This window comes from Barbus barbus (genome assembly GCF_936440315.1).
Source record: "Barbus barbus genome assembly, chromosome: 5".
NCBI classification, from domain to species: Eukaryota; Metazoa; Chordata; class Actinopteri; order Cypriniformes; family Cyprinidae; genus Barbus; species Barbus barbus.
The window spans coordinates 27,534,824-27,551,379 of NC_136733.1; the positions used below are offsets into that span (position 1 = coordinate 27,534,824).

General features: G+C 39.3%; 1 protein-coding gene across 9 annotated transcripts in view; it reads right to left on the minus strand.

The window, feature by feature from the left end:
- Nucleotides 1-237: 237 nt before the first annotated feature.
- LOC306869198 (kelch-like protein 13) overlaps nt 238-16,556 on the minus strand; it is a gene marked incomplete at its 5' end in the record, with an annotated part of 58,659 nt that continues 42,340 nt past the window's right edge. For 8 of the 9 annotated variants that reach the window (XM_079415850.1, XM_079415853.1, XM_079415848.1 and 5 more), the window contains 6 exons: nt 238-1,501; nt 4,403-4,516; nt 7,939-8,734; nt 8,818-9,014; nt 10,858-10,990; nt 15,295-15,439. In XM_079415850.1, coding sequence (XP_079271976.1) covers nt 1,008-1,501; nt 4,403-4,516; nt 7,939-8,734; nt 8,818-9,014; nt 10,858-10,990; nt 15,295-15,439 — 1,879 coding nt within the window. In that variant the 3' untranslated portion in view covers nt 238-1,007. The remainder of the gene's footprint in view (nt 1,502-4,402; nt 4,517-7,938; nt 8,735-8,817; nt 9,015-10,857; nt 10,991-15,294; nt 15,440-16,556) is intronic. The other variant, XR_013784150.1, reaches the window with a different exon arrangement.

Here is a 16,556-nt window from a genome sequence, read left to right on the forward strand (position 1 = left end):
TTGGTCAAATACAGAATACGATTGTGTAGTAATCTTTGAATAAATGCAATCTGGCACTGAAGCCCTTTCTGTATTTTGAAAACAGTCATGGCTAAAGGCGTTGCAGGCCTTTACTACACACTGTGTTTAGAAACAGCCCTTCAAGCTGTGACTGTAGTATTCACAATATATGATGTTGACGGTCAGTGTACAGCAGATGCTTTTAAGAAAATCAGAACACCACCATTTCTATTTTTTCTCAAAATCTTTATTAAATTTAGAAAACACAATTCTGTTAATGGTTCATAACAGCAGGAGTAGAGAAATGTAATATCAGTTAGGCAGGGAGGGATGGGGGCAGGCCAACCCCTGAGTTTAAAACCGTTTCCTCATCCTGTGGTCAAAGGTCAACTAACCCCCTGAGAGAGACAAGAGAATGAGGGTAAAAAAAACTGGGCAAGAGGCGAGGGTGGACAGAAACGGGAAAAATGAGCAGGCATAATGTAAAGAGAGAGTGAACAGTGAGGGGGTAGGCGACCTCAGAATAGGCAGGATCAGGGAAACTTCATAGTCTTCATAGCAAAACTCTTGAGACTCAGGTAGAAAAGTTGAATTGCAAAGTCACTTGTTGTTCAAGTCTAGGTGATTCCTGCCAAAAGAGACGAAACAACCCCCCCAAATGCAATGTTAACATGTAGTTACACCCAACCCTGGGAGTGCTTCCATTTTTCTTTCTCATCGAGAGGGGCTGGAAGGACTTTTCAGCATTTGTGGAGGGATGAGGAAGAGAAGTGGAATCGTTTGAGGGAAGGGACGGGGTTTCACCACAGACACCATTGAAACGTATATCAGTGGGGAGTGCAAACATTGTCTTTTTCCTGTGGAGACAAAGAGAGAGAGAGGGAGAAAGAGAGAGAGAGAGAACAAGAGAGAATGCATCTGCATCTACTCATCCATTTGTATATGTCTGCCAACCGATCCGTCCATCCGGTTTATTCCTGTCTCTCTCACTCTCCCTCCGTCCATTCTCAAGGAGCCGACAGAGGAGACTCGCGGCTCGGCGAACCGCCGAGCGAGAGGTCCTCGGGCGGAAACACCGTCAGAGTGCAGGCTCTGATGCCACCCAGGGACTCAGGCAAGTCAAACACTTTGTGCCATTCGTCCTTCTCGGGGTCGTATTTCTGGACGATCTCCACCATGCAACGATTGTTCCACGAGTAGCCGCCCACCACATAGATCTTGTTCTCGAACACGGCCACGCCCACGTCGCTCTGTCCGCGAAGCATGGCGGCGATCGGCGTCCACAGGTCCAAGGCGGGACTGTAGTACTCACAGCTCAGCACGTCATCGTAGTCGCTTGTGCCCCGGAAGTGATTTCCACCAATGACGTAGAGGCGGTCGCCCACTGTGCACATGCAGTGCAGGCCACGGACCGTCGTCATTGGAGCCTTCTGAGTCCACTTATCGGCGTCCGGGTCGAAGCACATCAGCTCCTTCTGGAAGGTGTCATGGGTTATTCCACCTGCACAACACACCGCAGAGAGAATTCACATCACTTTCTATGCTGAAACAGACGCTTTGTAAGTGAATGTTCTTTGGAGCATTAGATATACAAAACAAGAAATGAATAATGCATAAACTTTCTCAAGGGCTGCTGAGGAAAGAGTTAAGATTGAATAATGCATCTGCGAAAACACACACACACAAACACACAACCAGGTCCGCACTCTCACCAAAATTAACTAGAGAGGGAAGCAAAAGAAAAAAAGACAAGAGGAAAAAGAAAACAGGACATGTCTACAGGGAGGGCTGAAAATAAAGAGAACCGTCCCATCAGGCACCTGGGCATCAGCCAACCAGACCCTCTCTTCTCTTTCTCTCTCCATCCATCCTATTTTTGCCCTCTAACTCTTCATCCATCCATCCATCCATCCATCCATTCTTTCCTTTACTAAGAGAAGAGAATGATTCAGTCAAACACACCCACAGACTTTCTACACTATCCTCTTCCAGTGCATTTGTGTGAATCAAAACACAAATAAAGAAAGTCTGAAGTGAAACGGTGAGGAAACTTGCAAAGGAGAGAGAAGAGGTGAGACTAGAGAGATGAAGACAAAGAACAAAGCATGAGGCAGCACATAAGATGAGACTGGTTCATGCATGCACACTAATGCTCATGTGAGTGAGGAGCTGAATACTCCACTGCTTCATGACCTATATAACTGACAGAGAGAGAGAGACACATGCATGCAGGAGTAAGGACACAGTCACCAGAGTAAAAACAAAAGGATCAGCACTTCCAAAAATACTCTAGAGAAACAACATGGGTGGAGGAGAGGAAGGAGGAAAGAAGTATGAGACAAAGACTTATGAGTGCATAAATACACAACGCTTGAGGCAGAATAGAGTGAGACTGTAACATGGAGGTTATAGTTTGTATAATTACAAGTGCAGATTTTTTTTTAGACAGCTATTAACTCTCTAGAAATGTCACATTGATCAAAATCAGTGTTTTGTTTTTCCATATTTTTCATTAGCTCAGACAACCATGCAGAAAGCATTGAACCTTTATAATGTGACATTTCTGAGTGAAACAATATTTAGCACAGAAAAAAGGCAGAGTGGAACATGATTTTATCCATTTGGATTTGATTGGTTTTTAAATGAGATATATTGATTCTAGATGATATTATGATTAACATTTATTTTCCCTATCCACATTGTCTTGGGTGTGTTCATAGAATATCTGTTTTAGAGGCCAATAAATAAATTGTATTAAAAAAAAAAATGGCAAAACTATTAAAATAAAATGTGTATACATTTATAAAAAAAAAAAAAAAAAAAAAAAAGATTTTTAAGATCCTATTAAATGGAAAACCGAATACGGTTTGCATTATTTTTCTGGATTCCATTTGAAAGTTCTCATTAAATTTTAATCAAAGCCTAATTCATTTATTTCATACAAAAATTATTTATTGTTTTATTTATTCAGAAAAATGTGTTGTGTATTTAATTTTTTCTACTAAATATTTTTTTTGTTCGGTAAATATTATATATATTCTGACCTACTTTTGATTTACCTGTCTAAAATTTGGCAAATTCGGTGACATACCATGTTATACTGTAGACTCCGTTTTTATGACTGGATTTCTCGTTTTCTGTATCGGAGAAAATCATAGGGCCCTACTACAGTGACACTGCCTCGTATACAGTGTTCACATATCATGTTGAGGAGTTCAAAATGTTATTTAGAGGTTGCTGGAGGGTTGAATGAGAGTCATCTGTCTCGTGCTCGTGCAAGAGTGAAAGCTAATGTATGGAGTGGTTAATGTGTGTGTGGGAGAAGAAGACAGAAAGCCTTGAGCAGCATTATCACAGCTCTTTTTTTGTGTGTGTGTGTGTGTGATCACACTCCTCCTACATACCGCAATGTTCATTATCACACAGAAACACACTTCTCTGATTCATGTCATCACTACATCTCCTCCTCTCGCCACCCTATCCATCCAACCATCTCTTTCTCTCTGTTTATCATTCTCAGTGAAAGTAGGACTCATCTCCATAAAGCAGGATTTGAGCTGCAATCCTGTAAAGTGTGCATGTGATGGGAACAATCATGCACAGGGCAGGTTAACACCCTGTGAGAGAGTGTCTCTGTGTTCTGTGTTTACAGAAGTTAAATTCTTGCCATCTGATAGAGGGAATGCACAAAGACACACACACTGATCTATGGAGGATCAGTTTGTGTGTGGTGAGAACATCTCATTCTCACCCTCCAGATATTCCTCTTCCTGTCAACGACATCTTACAAGCTACCTGATCTGTGAAAATGTGTTTGCGAATGAGGATACGTGTTTGTAATTAAATTCTACTTTTCTCTTGAACTTGTGCACATATAAGGTGAAGTGTGTGGTTTTCATTAAAACTGATATATTAAAATGAATCTGAATCAAATCTAAATGCAATTGGAATCAAGAGTTTGAGCATGACTCTTAAAACTAAATTCCTGAAAAAATATATCACATCTTCCACAAAAATATTAAGCAGCACAAATGCCTTCAACATTGATAATAGGAAATGTTAATTGAGCATGAAATCAGCATATCAGAATGATATGATTCTGAAAATTCAGTCATCAAAAGAATAAATTACATTTTATATTAAATTAACACAAAGCCGTTGTTTTAAATTGTAATAACATTTAACATTTTTACTGTATTTTGGATCAAATAAATGCAGTCTGAACATGAGACAATACAACATGAGACAATACAAAACATGAACATGAGACAATACAAAACATGAACATGAGACAATACAAAACATGAACATGAGACAATACAAAAACATCTTAAAAATCTTATTGTCCCTGAACAGTAGTGTACATACATAACTAACAAACATACAGTTGTGTGACAGGTACCTGAAATGTACATGTATCCTCCGTAAACAGTGCCTGCGTGTCCATAATGTGGCTCGTTCATTTTGGCCACATACGTCCATTCGTTTGTCCTGGGGTTATAACACTCCACAGTTGCTAGAGAAAGACAAGAGACAGTGAGAATTAGAGATGAAAACAAGTTCTTGAATGCCAAGAAAGATGACTAGACTAACAGCTGAGTTAATGTGGATCCAGGAAGAGGTCTAAAGGGGAGAAAAATGAGTTCTTGTACATTAATCATGCTCTCACAAACAGAGAGAATAGGGATGCTTTAGTGCTCAATTATACACAAGCAAACTAATGTACTTTCACAGCGCACAGAACAGATGCAAGTTTAGATTCTGATGACCATTAATATAGAGTCAGTGACATTCTCCCACAGAGATGATGATTTATTATTAACTATCATTGAAGGAGTCATACAACATAAACCCAATAATGCTAAAAACACCACTTTATCCACAGAAACCGCTACTTCACCTTGTTAAATATTCACAAAAACTGCTCGCTGTTCTTATCTAATCTCTCTAAATCAGAAGCAATGCTTTTCATAGGTTTATAAAAGTACCTGTCCACACAGATCAGATGATAAAGAGAAGATCTGATACAGGCAGATGATATATTCATTTCTAGTTCTCTTTATCCAAGGTAAATCTGAGATGGGAAAACAGCATTTTTGGGGACTTGTTTATTCAGAATATGTCACTTTTAAATAAGAGAATATAAAACCAATCACAGAACAAGCTCTTAATGCTGCTTCTGGCTAAAAGATAAAAGGATAAGAAACTGTAACAACATAAAATGAAGCTTCTCCAAGTACTTATTAGCAGTTTACTACCAACTGTATGTAAAATCCTAAACAGCTGCAGGTGGAAAATGAGTGGTCCGAAAATGAGCAGTGAAGATTTATGACTCCCTCATTGATTACACATAAATAAATAGGTGATGGCGCAGTGGATAAGACACATGCCTTTGGTGTGAGAGACCCGGGTTCGAATCCACTGTGAGACACCAATGTGTCCCTGAGCAAGACACTTAACCCCTAGTTGCTCCAGAGGTGTGCGACCTCTGACATATTTAGCAATTGTAAGTCGCTTTGGATAAAAGCGTCAGCTAAATGAATAAATGTAAATAATTATGAGAGACAATTTGTTCATCATACTTCACAACAGCATAAGTTCACTGTGTACAGAAAGTTTCTACTTATTTATTTCAATGTTTTTCTAAAACTGATGTGCTTGACTTTTCAATGGAATTGCCAAAAGCAGCCAGCATGGTCTAAATTTGTTTATTACAGCAAACACAGACAGCCTGTTTTCCACTAATGATCGACAACAGGAGAGTCTGCATCTGTTCTGATTCAGAACCAAAAATACAACTTTCAGACGCTTTATATCTGTAAATTAATGAGCGAGACAGCAGCACTGAGAGACTACGTCTTTAAACTATGATCGTAAATATCACTCGCACAGCATTCATTCACTCAATCCTCATGACAAATTTATCAGGATCTGTCAGTCCACATTTTTAAAGCAAGTTAAATATGAAGAAAAAACACTGCTTTTAGCTTTTAAAATCAATCACTTGTCATTCATTTTTAACTGCAGTAATGGCAAATTCCTGCAAATCCTGTACTGAGAGTGACAAATCAAACACACTGGGCAGTAATATTAGACTGAGTCCTCAAACAGTACGGGGTAAAAAGATTAAATTCAACTCAAAGCAATAAATTCCACTTAACCGCCATGAAGGAGGTCACTATAGAAACATGGGGCGACTGAGCACTAGGGGCTTGACCGTCGGCTGATAAACATGAGAAAGGCCAGTGTGTGTGTGTGTCTGTGTGTGTGTGTCAAAGTGAATTGCATGCAGAAAGCTGTAAGTAAATTTTTTGGGTGCTTTTTCTCAGTCTTGCTGTGGAAGTGAGCGTGTCAGAGTCCATCATCAAACCTCTGTAGAGTGACATCTGTATGTGTTTTTGTCTCTTTCCTGTCAATTTGGAGGTGCTGTACATATCTGGTGTGAGTGTGTTTGTGTGCATTGTTATGAGGAGCATTGCTGTGGATGATGGGAGGGTCATTTTTGTTTCTGTAGATATTAATGTGTTTGCACTACGTTCTGGTGTCCTGCTATATGGAACCTGCATTTTAATTACCCAGGCTGCACTAGGATATTCACCCTTTGAGAAATATCATCTCTGGTTAATTTCCACCTTTGCCTGATGCACTCATACAACCATAGCCGCTGGAATAATGACTATAAAAGTACATGGTGCGGACATAAATCCTGTATACTATTAATATTTTTTGCTGAAAACTCTTTTTGACCCAATGCCAATTAATTTTTGAGTTTCACGGGTGCTCCATCCATGTGCATCACCAATGATTCCTCACTTTCTGTCATTTCTGGGGCATCCAAACTTCTGTAGCCTATGGTGATCTAATTGCTATCTGTCTTGAAAACGTATTAGAGGGCATATTAAATACTCTAAGTATAATCAACAAATAAATATCAAATAACAAAATGATGCACCGCAGTTAATAAGCACCAAATAAGATTTTTTTAACAGAGCTTTTTCAAATCCTGGCATAACTGAATTCTGCAATAAAAGGATTAATTTGACCTCCTTAAAAATGAATGAGTTCAAATGTGTGGGTGATTTTGCTTTAGGGTTTTACGCCTGAAATTGAGTTGTGACCCAAAAAGTTCCACGATTGCTTACAGTACACAGTAAACAACAATATCCTTAAAAACAAACCTTGAAATATATTAATATTACAGTTAACCACATATGCTCAACAATATGCAGTAATGTTATTATCATGAGATACTGTAGGCTCAATATGAAAATGGACCATCATCCCATATATTTTCTAAATGCATTTTCTGATCTTATTATGAACAATTCATCCATGCATCCATTTTTTCCTGTTTATTTTTTAAAATTTAAGTCATAATTTTTGATCAAAATCTCACAGCTTGCTATTCCAGTGATATGACAGTCCTCTCTGGTGATGTATGATGGACTTTACCATCTGATCCACTGCAAGCTCGCATTCAGATCTGTGTTAATGCAACGAACAACTGACGGATAGTAGGGCTGCATGATAAATCGAAATGTAATCGCAATCGCGATAAGACAAAAGCTGCGATAGTCATGCGCATCTCATCAGTGAAGCGCAGTTCTGTGATCAGTAGTAAATCTCCATCCGAAGACCAGAAATCAGCTTGTAGAAGAAATCAGTAGCTGAATAAACAAGATTTAACTGCTTCCATTGATTCAACGTGACTAATAAACACAGTACTACGACAATATATGATTGATCTGAGATACTACGGCTCCAGTGTTGGGGAAAGTTACTTTTAAAAGTAATACATTACAATATTGCGTTACTCCCTAAAAAAGTAACTAATTATAGTAACTAGTTATATTTACAAAACATGTCAACAAATGAATCACAGCATGTCCCTTAGAAATCTGTCCCCTGCTGTGACACTAAAATCCCTTCCTGACTCACCCAGCTCTCCAGCAGCGTTTCTCCCGCCCACCGCATATAGATGTCCTTTGAGAGCGCTCAGATGAAAGAAGGTCCTCTTCTCATTAAGACACGCCACCTGAATCCACTTGTTATATCTCGGGTCGTATCGAAACACGGTATCCACAGCTGTTTTACCTTTCGTGTCATAGTTACTCTGTCCCCCGACTACATACAAAAAGTTCCCGATCACTGCGATCCCGTGCTGGTAGCGCGGGGCGTCCATGGGTGCCAGTGCCTTCCATTCATGTGCTTTCTCGTCAAAAAGTCGCAATTCTTTACTTACAACCAGCTGTTGCCGTAGCACGCCCCCTAGCGTCACTAAATGGGTATTGTCTGAACGGATCATAGTTCGTTCCGACTGCATCACCGGCTGCATGTATGGCATCATCTGGTAGTTGCTGGCTTCTAATAAAAGATTAACACATGTATTGTCCGTACGCATGAAGTCGACAGTCTGTACGTGGTTTATGAGTTCTGTTGGACTCATGAGGGGGAATCGGATATTGCGCATTAACTTGGCGGCGTATTCCATGCGGCCTTCTTCGTAGCGTAACCAGCGGCACGCAGATTTGAATAGGTCCAGCTCACTGCAGTGTTTTAGACTGTTGGAGGAGAGCACAAACGCTAGACGTTCTAATGGAAGTTTGACAAACTCGCCGGTGCCGAGTAGCGAGGGGAAATTCTTCAGGATAAAGTTGTTCACATATTTGTCCACCTCTGTGAGGTTGTAGGTGTTGGCGATGCGCCCCACCTCCACGCAGTTGTCCAGCGACACCTAAGAGGAGGTAAGAACTGCGTGTTAATACTACAAAGTACATTAGAGCATTCTTATTAGAAATGGTTTGAACAGTGTCCTACCCCAGAAATGAGAAAGACTTTGCAGAAGTCAAGGACAGGCAGAATCTGGAGAAAGCTAGCAGCTTCTAGGGTGTCCTGTAGGTTCTCCATGTTGAGAGAGAGTTTGGCGGTGTAAATGAAATCTATAATCTTCTTTAGCCCTATTCGATTCACGCCATGCAGCTTTATACACATCAAATCCTGCTCTTTCATTCCACCTGGGGGAAAAAAAGAGAGGAAAAGATGACGGAGGGAGGAGATGAAAGCAAGAGAAAATCAGTGCATAGAAATATTCAAGCAAAACAGATATAAAAAAGGGGAAAAGCAGATGAAGAGAATGAGGAAGAAAAGAATGGGGGAGGGATTGGCAAAAAATGTTGCAAATGAGCGGATCAAAGGCAGAGAGGGAGAGTGACAGAAACAATAAGGAGAACGAGAGAAAGAGGAAATAAGAGAGAAGATAAGCGAGTCTCACTGCAAGCTGTCACCAATTCTCTTAACCATGATAATGAGCCACTTACTCAAGAGCCACGTTTGAAATAAGTCAAACCACTTTCATTAGTTCAGATGTGATTTATCAACTATGGCGAGATGAAGAAAGAGAGAAGGAAAGCGAGAGAGAACAAGAGCAAAAGGGATAAGTAGAACACAAGGGGAGAATGAAAGAAAGTAATACAGACAGCAATTATGGAAGTCTTGCAGACAAAGCTGTTCTGGCACACATGTATGAGCAGGACTTTGATGGGCTTATAAATACTTCTGACCTTTTATAAGATAACAGATACACCACATTTGTCAGCTACATACTAGGAATGGTAAGATTCACAGATTCGCATCAGTGCATCGGCATAAAAGTTAACGATGCGATGCACTGATTTAAAAAAAGTATGCATTGGATGCAAGTTGGCATTTGTGTCGCGATGCATAATTTCTAACTTATCTGCAGTGGTAAAAAAATATTTATCTAGATGACCCTTTCTCCTCTCTAAACTGTTTCTCAAGCGCGTTCTCTCACCACCACTGCTTGCACACAACACTACAGAGACAGAGCCGTTAGAAGTCAGAAGGCACTTAAGTTAATTAATGACTTGCTGTCAGTCTAAACATGATTTGCGAACTATCTGTACTATCTTGAATGCATAGCATTATATTTTTCTATTGCATCTTATTGCAGTGATTCGCATAAACAAATAAACATTTATAAGAAGCATATCAATTCTTACTGATCTAAAAGATTTGAATGGCAGATTAGTAAATCGCTAAGCAACTAAGTGCTCATACCACCATGATATAGAAATTAAACTTTGGAGCAATTCTGAATTTTTGTGGACTGATTCAGAATCACAATGCATCGATAAACCGATTTCCCCCCAGCTCTAGTTACGAAATGGTATAAGCCTGCAGAAAGAGGATTCCCTGGGCACACTGCTTCTTTATAATTGTTTTAGTGCTCTCTCATAATAGTTTTGTGTTAAAAATTCATCCAGGATTTGGTAGTATGCCGTATTAAATGGCATAATTATTTAGGGAATAGCTGAACTCAATTCAAATAATGAAATGAAGTCCTTTCCATCGAACAGTTTATCTCTGAACATGCTTTCCCAAATAACCCAGAGCAAATCCCTTGCTTTTAATCCCTTGCTCTCTTGCTTTGTTCTTTCTTCCCAAGAAACAGTGCGCGCTTCTAAAAGAGAAAGAGGGTGAATGGAGGGAGAATCAGGAACATTCTGATCTCCGAGGGAAAGTCTCTGGTGTGACTAAATGAGACTGATATGTTGCTGATATTTACATGATAAACAAACTAAAAAAAAAAAAAAAAAAGCAAAAGAAGATTTAAAGTGACAGTACTAAACACAAACAAAAACAATCCAGCATAGCTGATTAGTACAGCATAGTGCATCAACATTATCTGTTCATTACAAACTTAACTGGAGTCTCGATTCTCTTTCTCTTCTATCAAACTTTGACCTATCGGTTCCTTCCTTTATCCCTTCCTCACCTGGAAACTTGGCTTCACCTCACCTAATCCTTTTTTATCCCATGTCTTGTTCTTTCACTCACCTGTAAACATGGCTTTAAAGTAGTCGCTGGAGGAGGCCATCATGGCTCGGTGAACAGGAAACGCCTCATCCCCATCTCCCGCCACCAACGTGACATCACACAGCAGGCCCTCTATCCTCAACTGGTCAAAACCCTGAGAGACAGAAGGAAGAAAATAAAACAGAGAAAGTGACGAGCATTTCTGTAATGCATTTAATGAATTCACCGGGCAGGAGGATAGACATTGACCGAAATGGTCTTGAAAAAAAAACAACAAAAACACTAAAGCATCTGTTATCACCCATAAAAACAGAGTGTGACTATTAAGGAGCTGTATCATTACTGTGTCCCATGAGCGTCATTTCTGAATAAAAGATTGTGGGGTTAATTAATGAACAGGAGGTCAGATGCATGAGGGGACTGCTCCCATGGCACAGACGAGCCATAATTAACAGGACAGAGCCATCGTCCACTCGCACGCACACTCTCCAAGCCGCTGTGTCAGGCTCAATACAGCAGCATGTGCAAAAGCAAATGCCAAGCATGTGATAGGACATGAAATAAGGCACAATCCAATCAGTGCTGCACTCACCGAAATTACACATAAGCTTTTTAAGCGCCAAACACTGTACTACACACTCTGAGCTGGAGTTTAACAGACATGCCTCGATAAATGTGGAAAAGACAACAGGCTGTCTTTACCTGCCTCATAACATCAGCGTCTGATAAAATCTAAAACTAAAAGCTTTGCTTGTGATGTGCCTCATTCAGAAGTCGCTTTGGATGTCTAAATGTAAAATGTAGAAGATGACAATGCTGCATCTAATATGACAGTAAAAGCATTTTGTGTTGAGTCTACATTAACAAACATTGTGTGTAGGTGTGTGGGCTATGTGTTTATTGTGTCACTATGGAATAATTTATATTAAAATAATATTTCAAAAATAATACTTTTACATTAATATTATTATTATGATGACAAGATTAAAATAAATAAAAATAGAAAAGGTCTATAAGATTGTTTTGTCAGCACAAATTGTCAACTTTTTTACAAAATAAATGGATGTACAACACAAAACATTTGCTAAAACACACACACTAAACCTGGTTCCTCGACTAAAACTCTCATTCTGTGTATGTTCGGTATGCGAGGACACACAGAGCCTGGGGATAAACATCCAATCAAATGAACTGAGTGCGGTTTCCCAACAAATCACTGGAATGAATCAAATCATTTTTCCAGCGGTTATTGATATTGTAGGATAATGAGGGCTGCTGTGCTTTAGGACACGTGCCATGTGACACATTCAAATTGAAATTAAGTCATTATCTCAGAGAGGCTGTCTTCAACTTCAGCTTCTTTCAAATATTGTTTATCTACGGTATTTTGATTTAACAAACTAATTCGATCTTAATAAACTGCAATTTGAAGTCCATATAAACACAATTCACCTCCTCTAACAGCAGTAGCTGATTTAAGCCAGAATGCCGATCAGGTGATGAATGACAGCTGTCACTGACTACGTTTAGATGGACATCAATACTCCGATTTTAATACGATTAAAACAATATTCTGATTAAGAATCTACCATGTAAACAGAGATTTTTGATTACCTTAATCCGGCTAAAGTCATAATCTAAGTGAACACACATCGAATTAAGACGTGGAGTATTCCTATTTTAGTCGCATTATTGAAGTGCAGTACAGACAAAACTGTACAGGTCCTTCTCAAAAAATTTGCATATTGTGATAAAGTTAATTATTTTCTGTAATGTACTGATAAACATTAGACTTTCATATATTTTAGATTCATTACAACACAACTGAAGTAGTTCAAGCCTTTTATTGTTTTAATATTGATGATTTTGGCATACAGCTCATGAAAACCCAAAATTCCCAAAAATCTCAAAAAATTAGCATATTTCATCCGACCAATAAAAGAATGGCCATTATGTTCAGTTATGCACTCAATACTTGGTCGGGAATCCTTTTGCAGAAATGACTGCTTCAATGCGGCGTGGCATGGAGGCAATCAGCCTGTGGCACTGCTGAGGTGTTATGGAGGCCCAGGGTGCTTCGATAGCGGCCTTAAGCTCATCCAGAGTGTTGGGTCTTGCGTCTCTCAACTTTCTCTTCACAATATCCCACAGATTCTCTATGGGGTTCAGGTCAGGAGAGTTGGCAGGCCAATTGAGCACAGTAATACCATGGTCAGTAAACCATTTACCAGTGGTTTTGGCACTGTGAGCAGGAGCCAGGTCGTGCTGAAAAATGAAATCTTCATCTCCATAAAGCTTTTCAGCAGATGGAAGCATGAAGTGCTCCAAAATCTCCTGATAGCTAGCTGCATTGAGCCTGCCCTTGATAAAACACAGTGGACCAACACCAGCAGCTGACATGGCACCCCAGACCATCACTGACTGTGGGTACTTGACACTGGACTTCAGGCATTTTGGCATTTCCCTCTCCCCAGTCTTCCTCCAGACTCTGGCACCTTGATTTCCGAATGACATGCAAAATTTGCTTTCATCCGAAAAAAGTACTTTGGACCACTGAGCAACAGTCCAGTGCTGCTTCTCTGTAGCCCAGGTCAGGCGCTTCTGCCGCTGTTTCTGGTTCAAAAGTGGCTTGACCTGGGGAATGCGGCACCTGTAGCCCATTTCCTGCACACGCCTGTACACGGTGGCTCTGGATGTTTCTACTCCAGACTCAGTCCACTGCTTCCGCAGGTCCCCCAAGGTCTGGAATCGGTCCTTCTCCACAATCTTCCTCAGGGTCCGGTCACCTCTTCTCGTTGTGCTGCGTTTTCTGCCACACTTTTTCCTTCCCACAGACTTCCCACTGAGGTGCCTTGATACAGCACTCTGGGAACAGCCTATTCGTTCAGAAATTTCTTTCTGTGTCTTACCCTCTTGCATGAGGGTGTCAATGATGGCCTTCTGGACAGCAGTCAGGTCGGCAGTCTTACCCATGATTGCGGTTTTGAGTAATGAACCAGGCTGGGAGTTTTTAAAAGCCTCAGGAATCTTTTGCAGGTGTTTACAGTTAATTAGTTGATTCAGGTGATTAGGTTAATAGCTCGTTTAGAGAACCTTTTCATGATATGCTAATTTTTTGAGATAGGAATTTTGGGTTTTCATGAGCTGTATGCCAAAATCATCAATATTAAAACAATAAAAGGCTTGAACTACTTCAGTTGTGTTGTAATGAATCTAAAATATATGAAAGTCTAATGTTTATCAGTACATTACAGAAAATAATGAACTTTATCACAATATGCTAATTTTTTGAGAAGGACCTGTATATGGCATCATCACAAAGATGAACTATACGTGAAATTCCGGAGGGGACTTCGGATGGCATCGTGTGGTGATGTAATGATGAAATGACGAATGACATTAATCGATCTATAACGTACTATAACAAAACGGCAACATGAAAGTAATATTCTAAAAGCAGCTCATGTAAACACCTTAATCATAATATTGTCTTATTCAGAATAAGGTAAATAATTAGATTACTGATGTCCATATAAACGTAGTCATTGACATTGTGATCAATAGAATGACCTCATGACGTCAATATAAACTGTCAGTGCTAATGACATCTAGGAATCACGCAATACATGAATTTGTCTGTGTGTACATGCATGTATATACACTCTTATCCCATGTAAACAAACAGTGAAGCTACACTACTGTTCAAAAGTTGAGGGTTGATAAGATTTTTCAATGTTTTTAAAAGAAGTCCCACCAAGGCTGCATTTATTTGATAAATGATACAGCAAAAAAGTATATTTTGTAAAAACACATTATTTCTCACAGACCAAGTGTGTGATTTATAAAAATGTTTCCAGGCTGCTAGTCAAAAAAAAGCAATATTCTGATAGTGCCACAGTTTGTACACTAGATATCATTTAGAATTATTATTAATATTAGAAATATGGCCATTATTGCAATGCCTCACTTAGTTTTAAACTAACATTTTATTATATAAAAATAGTCCACTGAAAAGGACATCATGCATCAGACAGGGTTAAATATTGAACAGATGCACACAAACAAAGGGAATCAGGTGACCTTAACTTATTGATCTGTCTGCAATGACTCACTGGCAAATTCCAATTAAATTCTGACCTTTGTTCCCACACAAGCACATGCTGACACTTGTCAGGTGACCCGCAGGTAGGTGCTAATGAATGTTCTCTTGGACTTCAGGCAGGACTGAGCCCACCACCAATGAGGATGATGATCATAATATTATCATCTTTATGTGTGAACTAAAGCCTGACTGCCAGAAACAGCAGAGATGACCTTCACAGTCTCTTCCAAACACACACACACACACACACACAAACTCTAACGTGTGATATGATGCCGGAATGGCAGATGGTGACACCCCACATACCCACCCTGACATTTAGTAAAAGACATATGTAATCACACACATACACTCACCTGTAAAACCACAGAGCTGTGTGTGTTGCTGGTAAAGAAGCGTGTGTTTCCTGTTTTTGAGGCCTGCAAGTGGGAGGAAAGCCCCATTTCACTGCATCCCAGCGACACCTTCATCATCTGAGCATCATCATCTTCCACCAGTGATCTGCCCATCAGAGAAAGAGAGAGAAAAAAGGTTAATATGCGGAAATAACAAGCTTGAGAGGGGTATAGACAGCACTGTGTGAAAAGACCGAACCTATTTTGACTGCAAACACAATATTGATTCATTAGATTTGAAACAGATGTGGCTCGTCCTGATTCTTCAACACAAGTACAGCACAGAAACACGTTCACACGTTGCACAGACACACACACACACAACTGAACGTTCATTACACATAACATATATAGAATGGCTGTTTCCCCACTATTAAATAGTCAAGGTCTCAGAAATGATAAGCTTCTTAGTGTACAGAACCTAACTCATATTCATGAGAAATCTTGTTTTGCCAATTGACTAAAGACAACATTTTTTTCTGTTTCGGCATGTTAACCTTACTTTTTAGGGCACATGAATAAAAAAGCATCATGAAACCCAATTAAACTGGTCTACGTTCCTTTAGATGTTGCGGTCAGCTTGCTTGGCCTTTTCTAAGCCTAATGGTGAAAAAGCAACAGTCAGAACATTTTAAGATCAACCACTGCTCCAGATAACAGAGGAACAAAACCATAGAGACTTATCTCTTTGATTTCTTCTCTCTCTTTCTGATATAACTGAAGTGTATATTTAATATATTTGTGACAAATAGCGCATGACATTGTGTCACTGGTAGCATCACATACGAGATGTCAGTTTCAAAAAATTTGACATTGCGCATGTTGTTCCTCACATTTGTGTCATGAAAGAAACATTTCACAAAAATTGTACAACTATAATGCTCTAAAACAAAGGACTGCTTAAAAGTTTGGGGTCAGAATGTTTTCTTTATTTTAAAAAATAAATTACAATTACAATTTTAGCAAGGATGCATTAAATTGATCGAAAGTGACAGTAAAGGCATTTTTGATGTTACAAAAGATTTACAAAAGGTTCTTTTGATCCTTCTGTTTAAAGAGTCCTGAAAAAACATCATGGTTTCCACAAAAACATTAAGCAGAGCAACTGTTTTTAACACTTATTCTGAAGGATCATGTGACACTTAAGACTGAATTAATGGCTGCTGAAAATTCAGCTTTGTCATCACAGCAATGCACTACATTTTAAAATGAACAGAAAACAG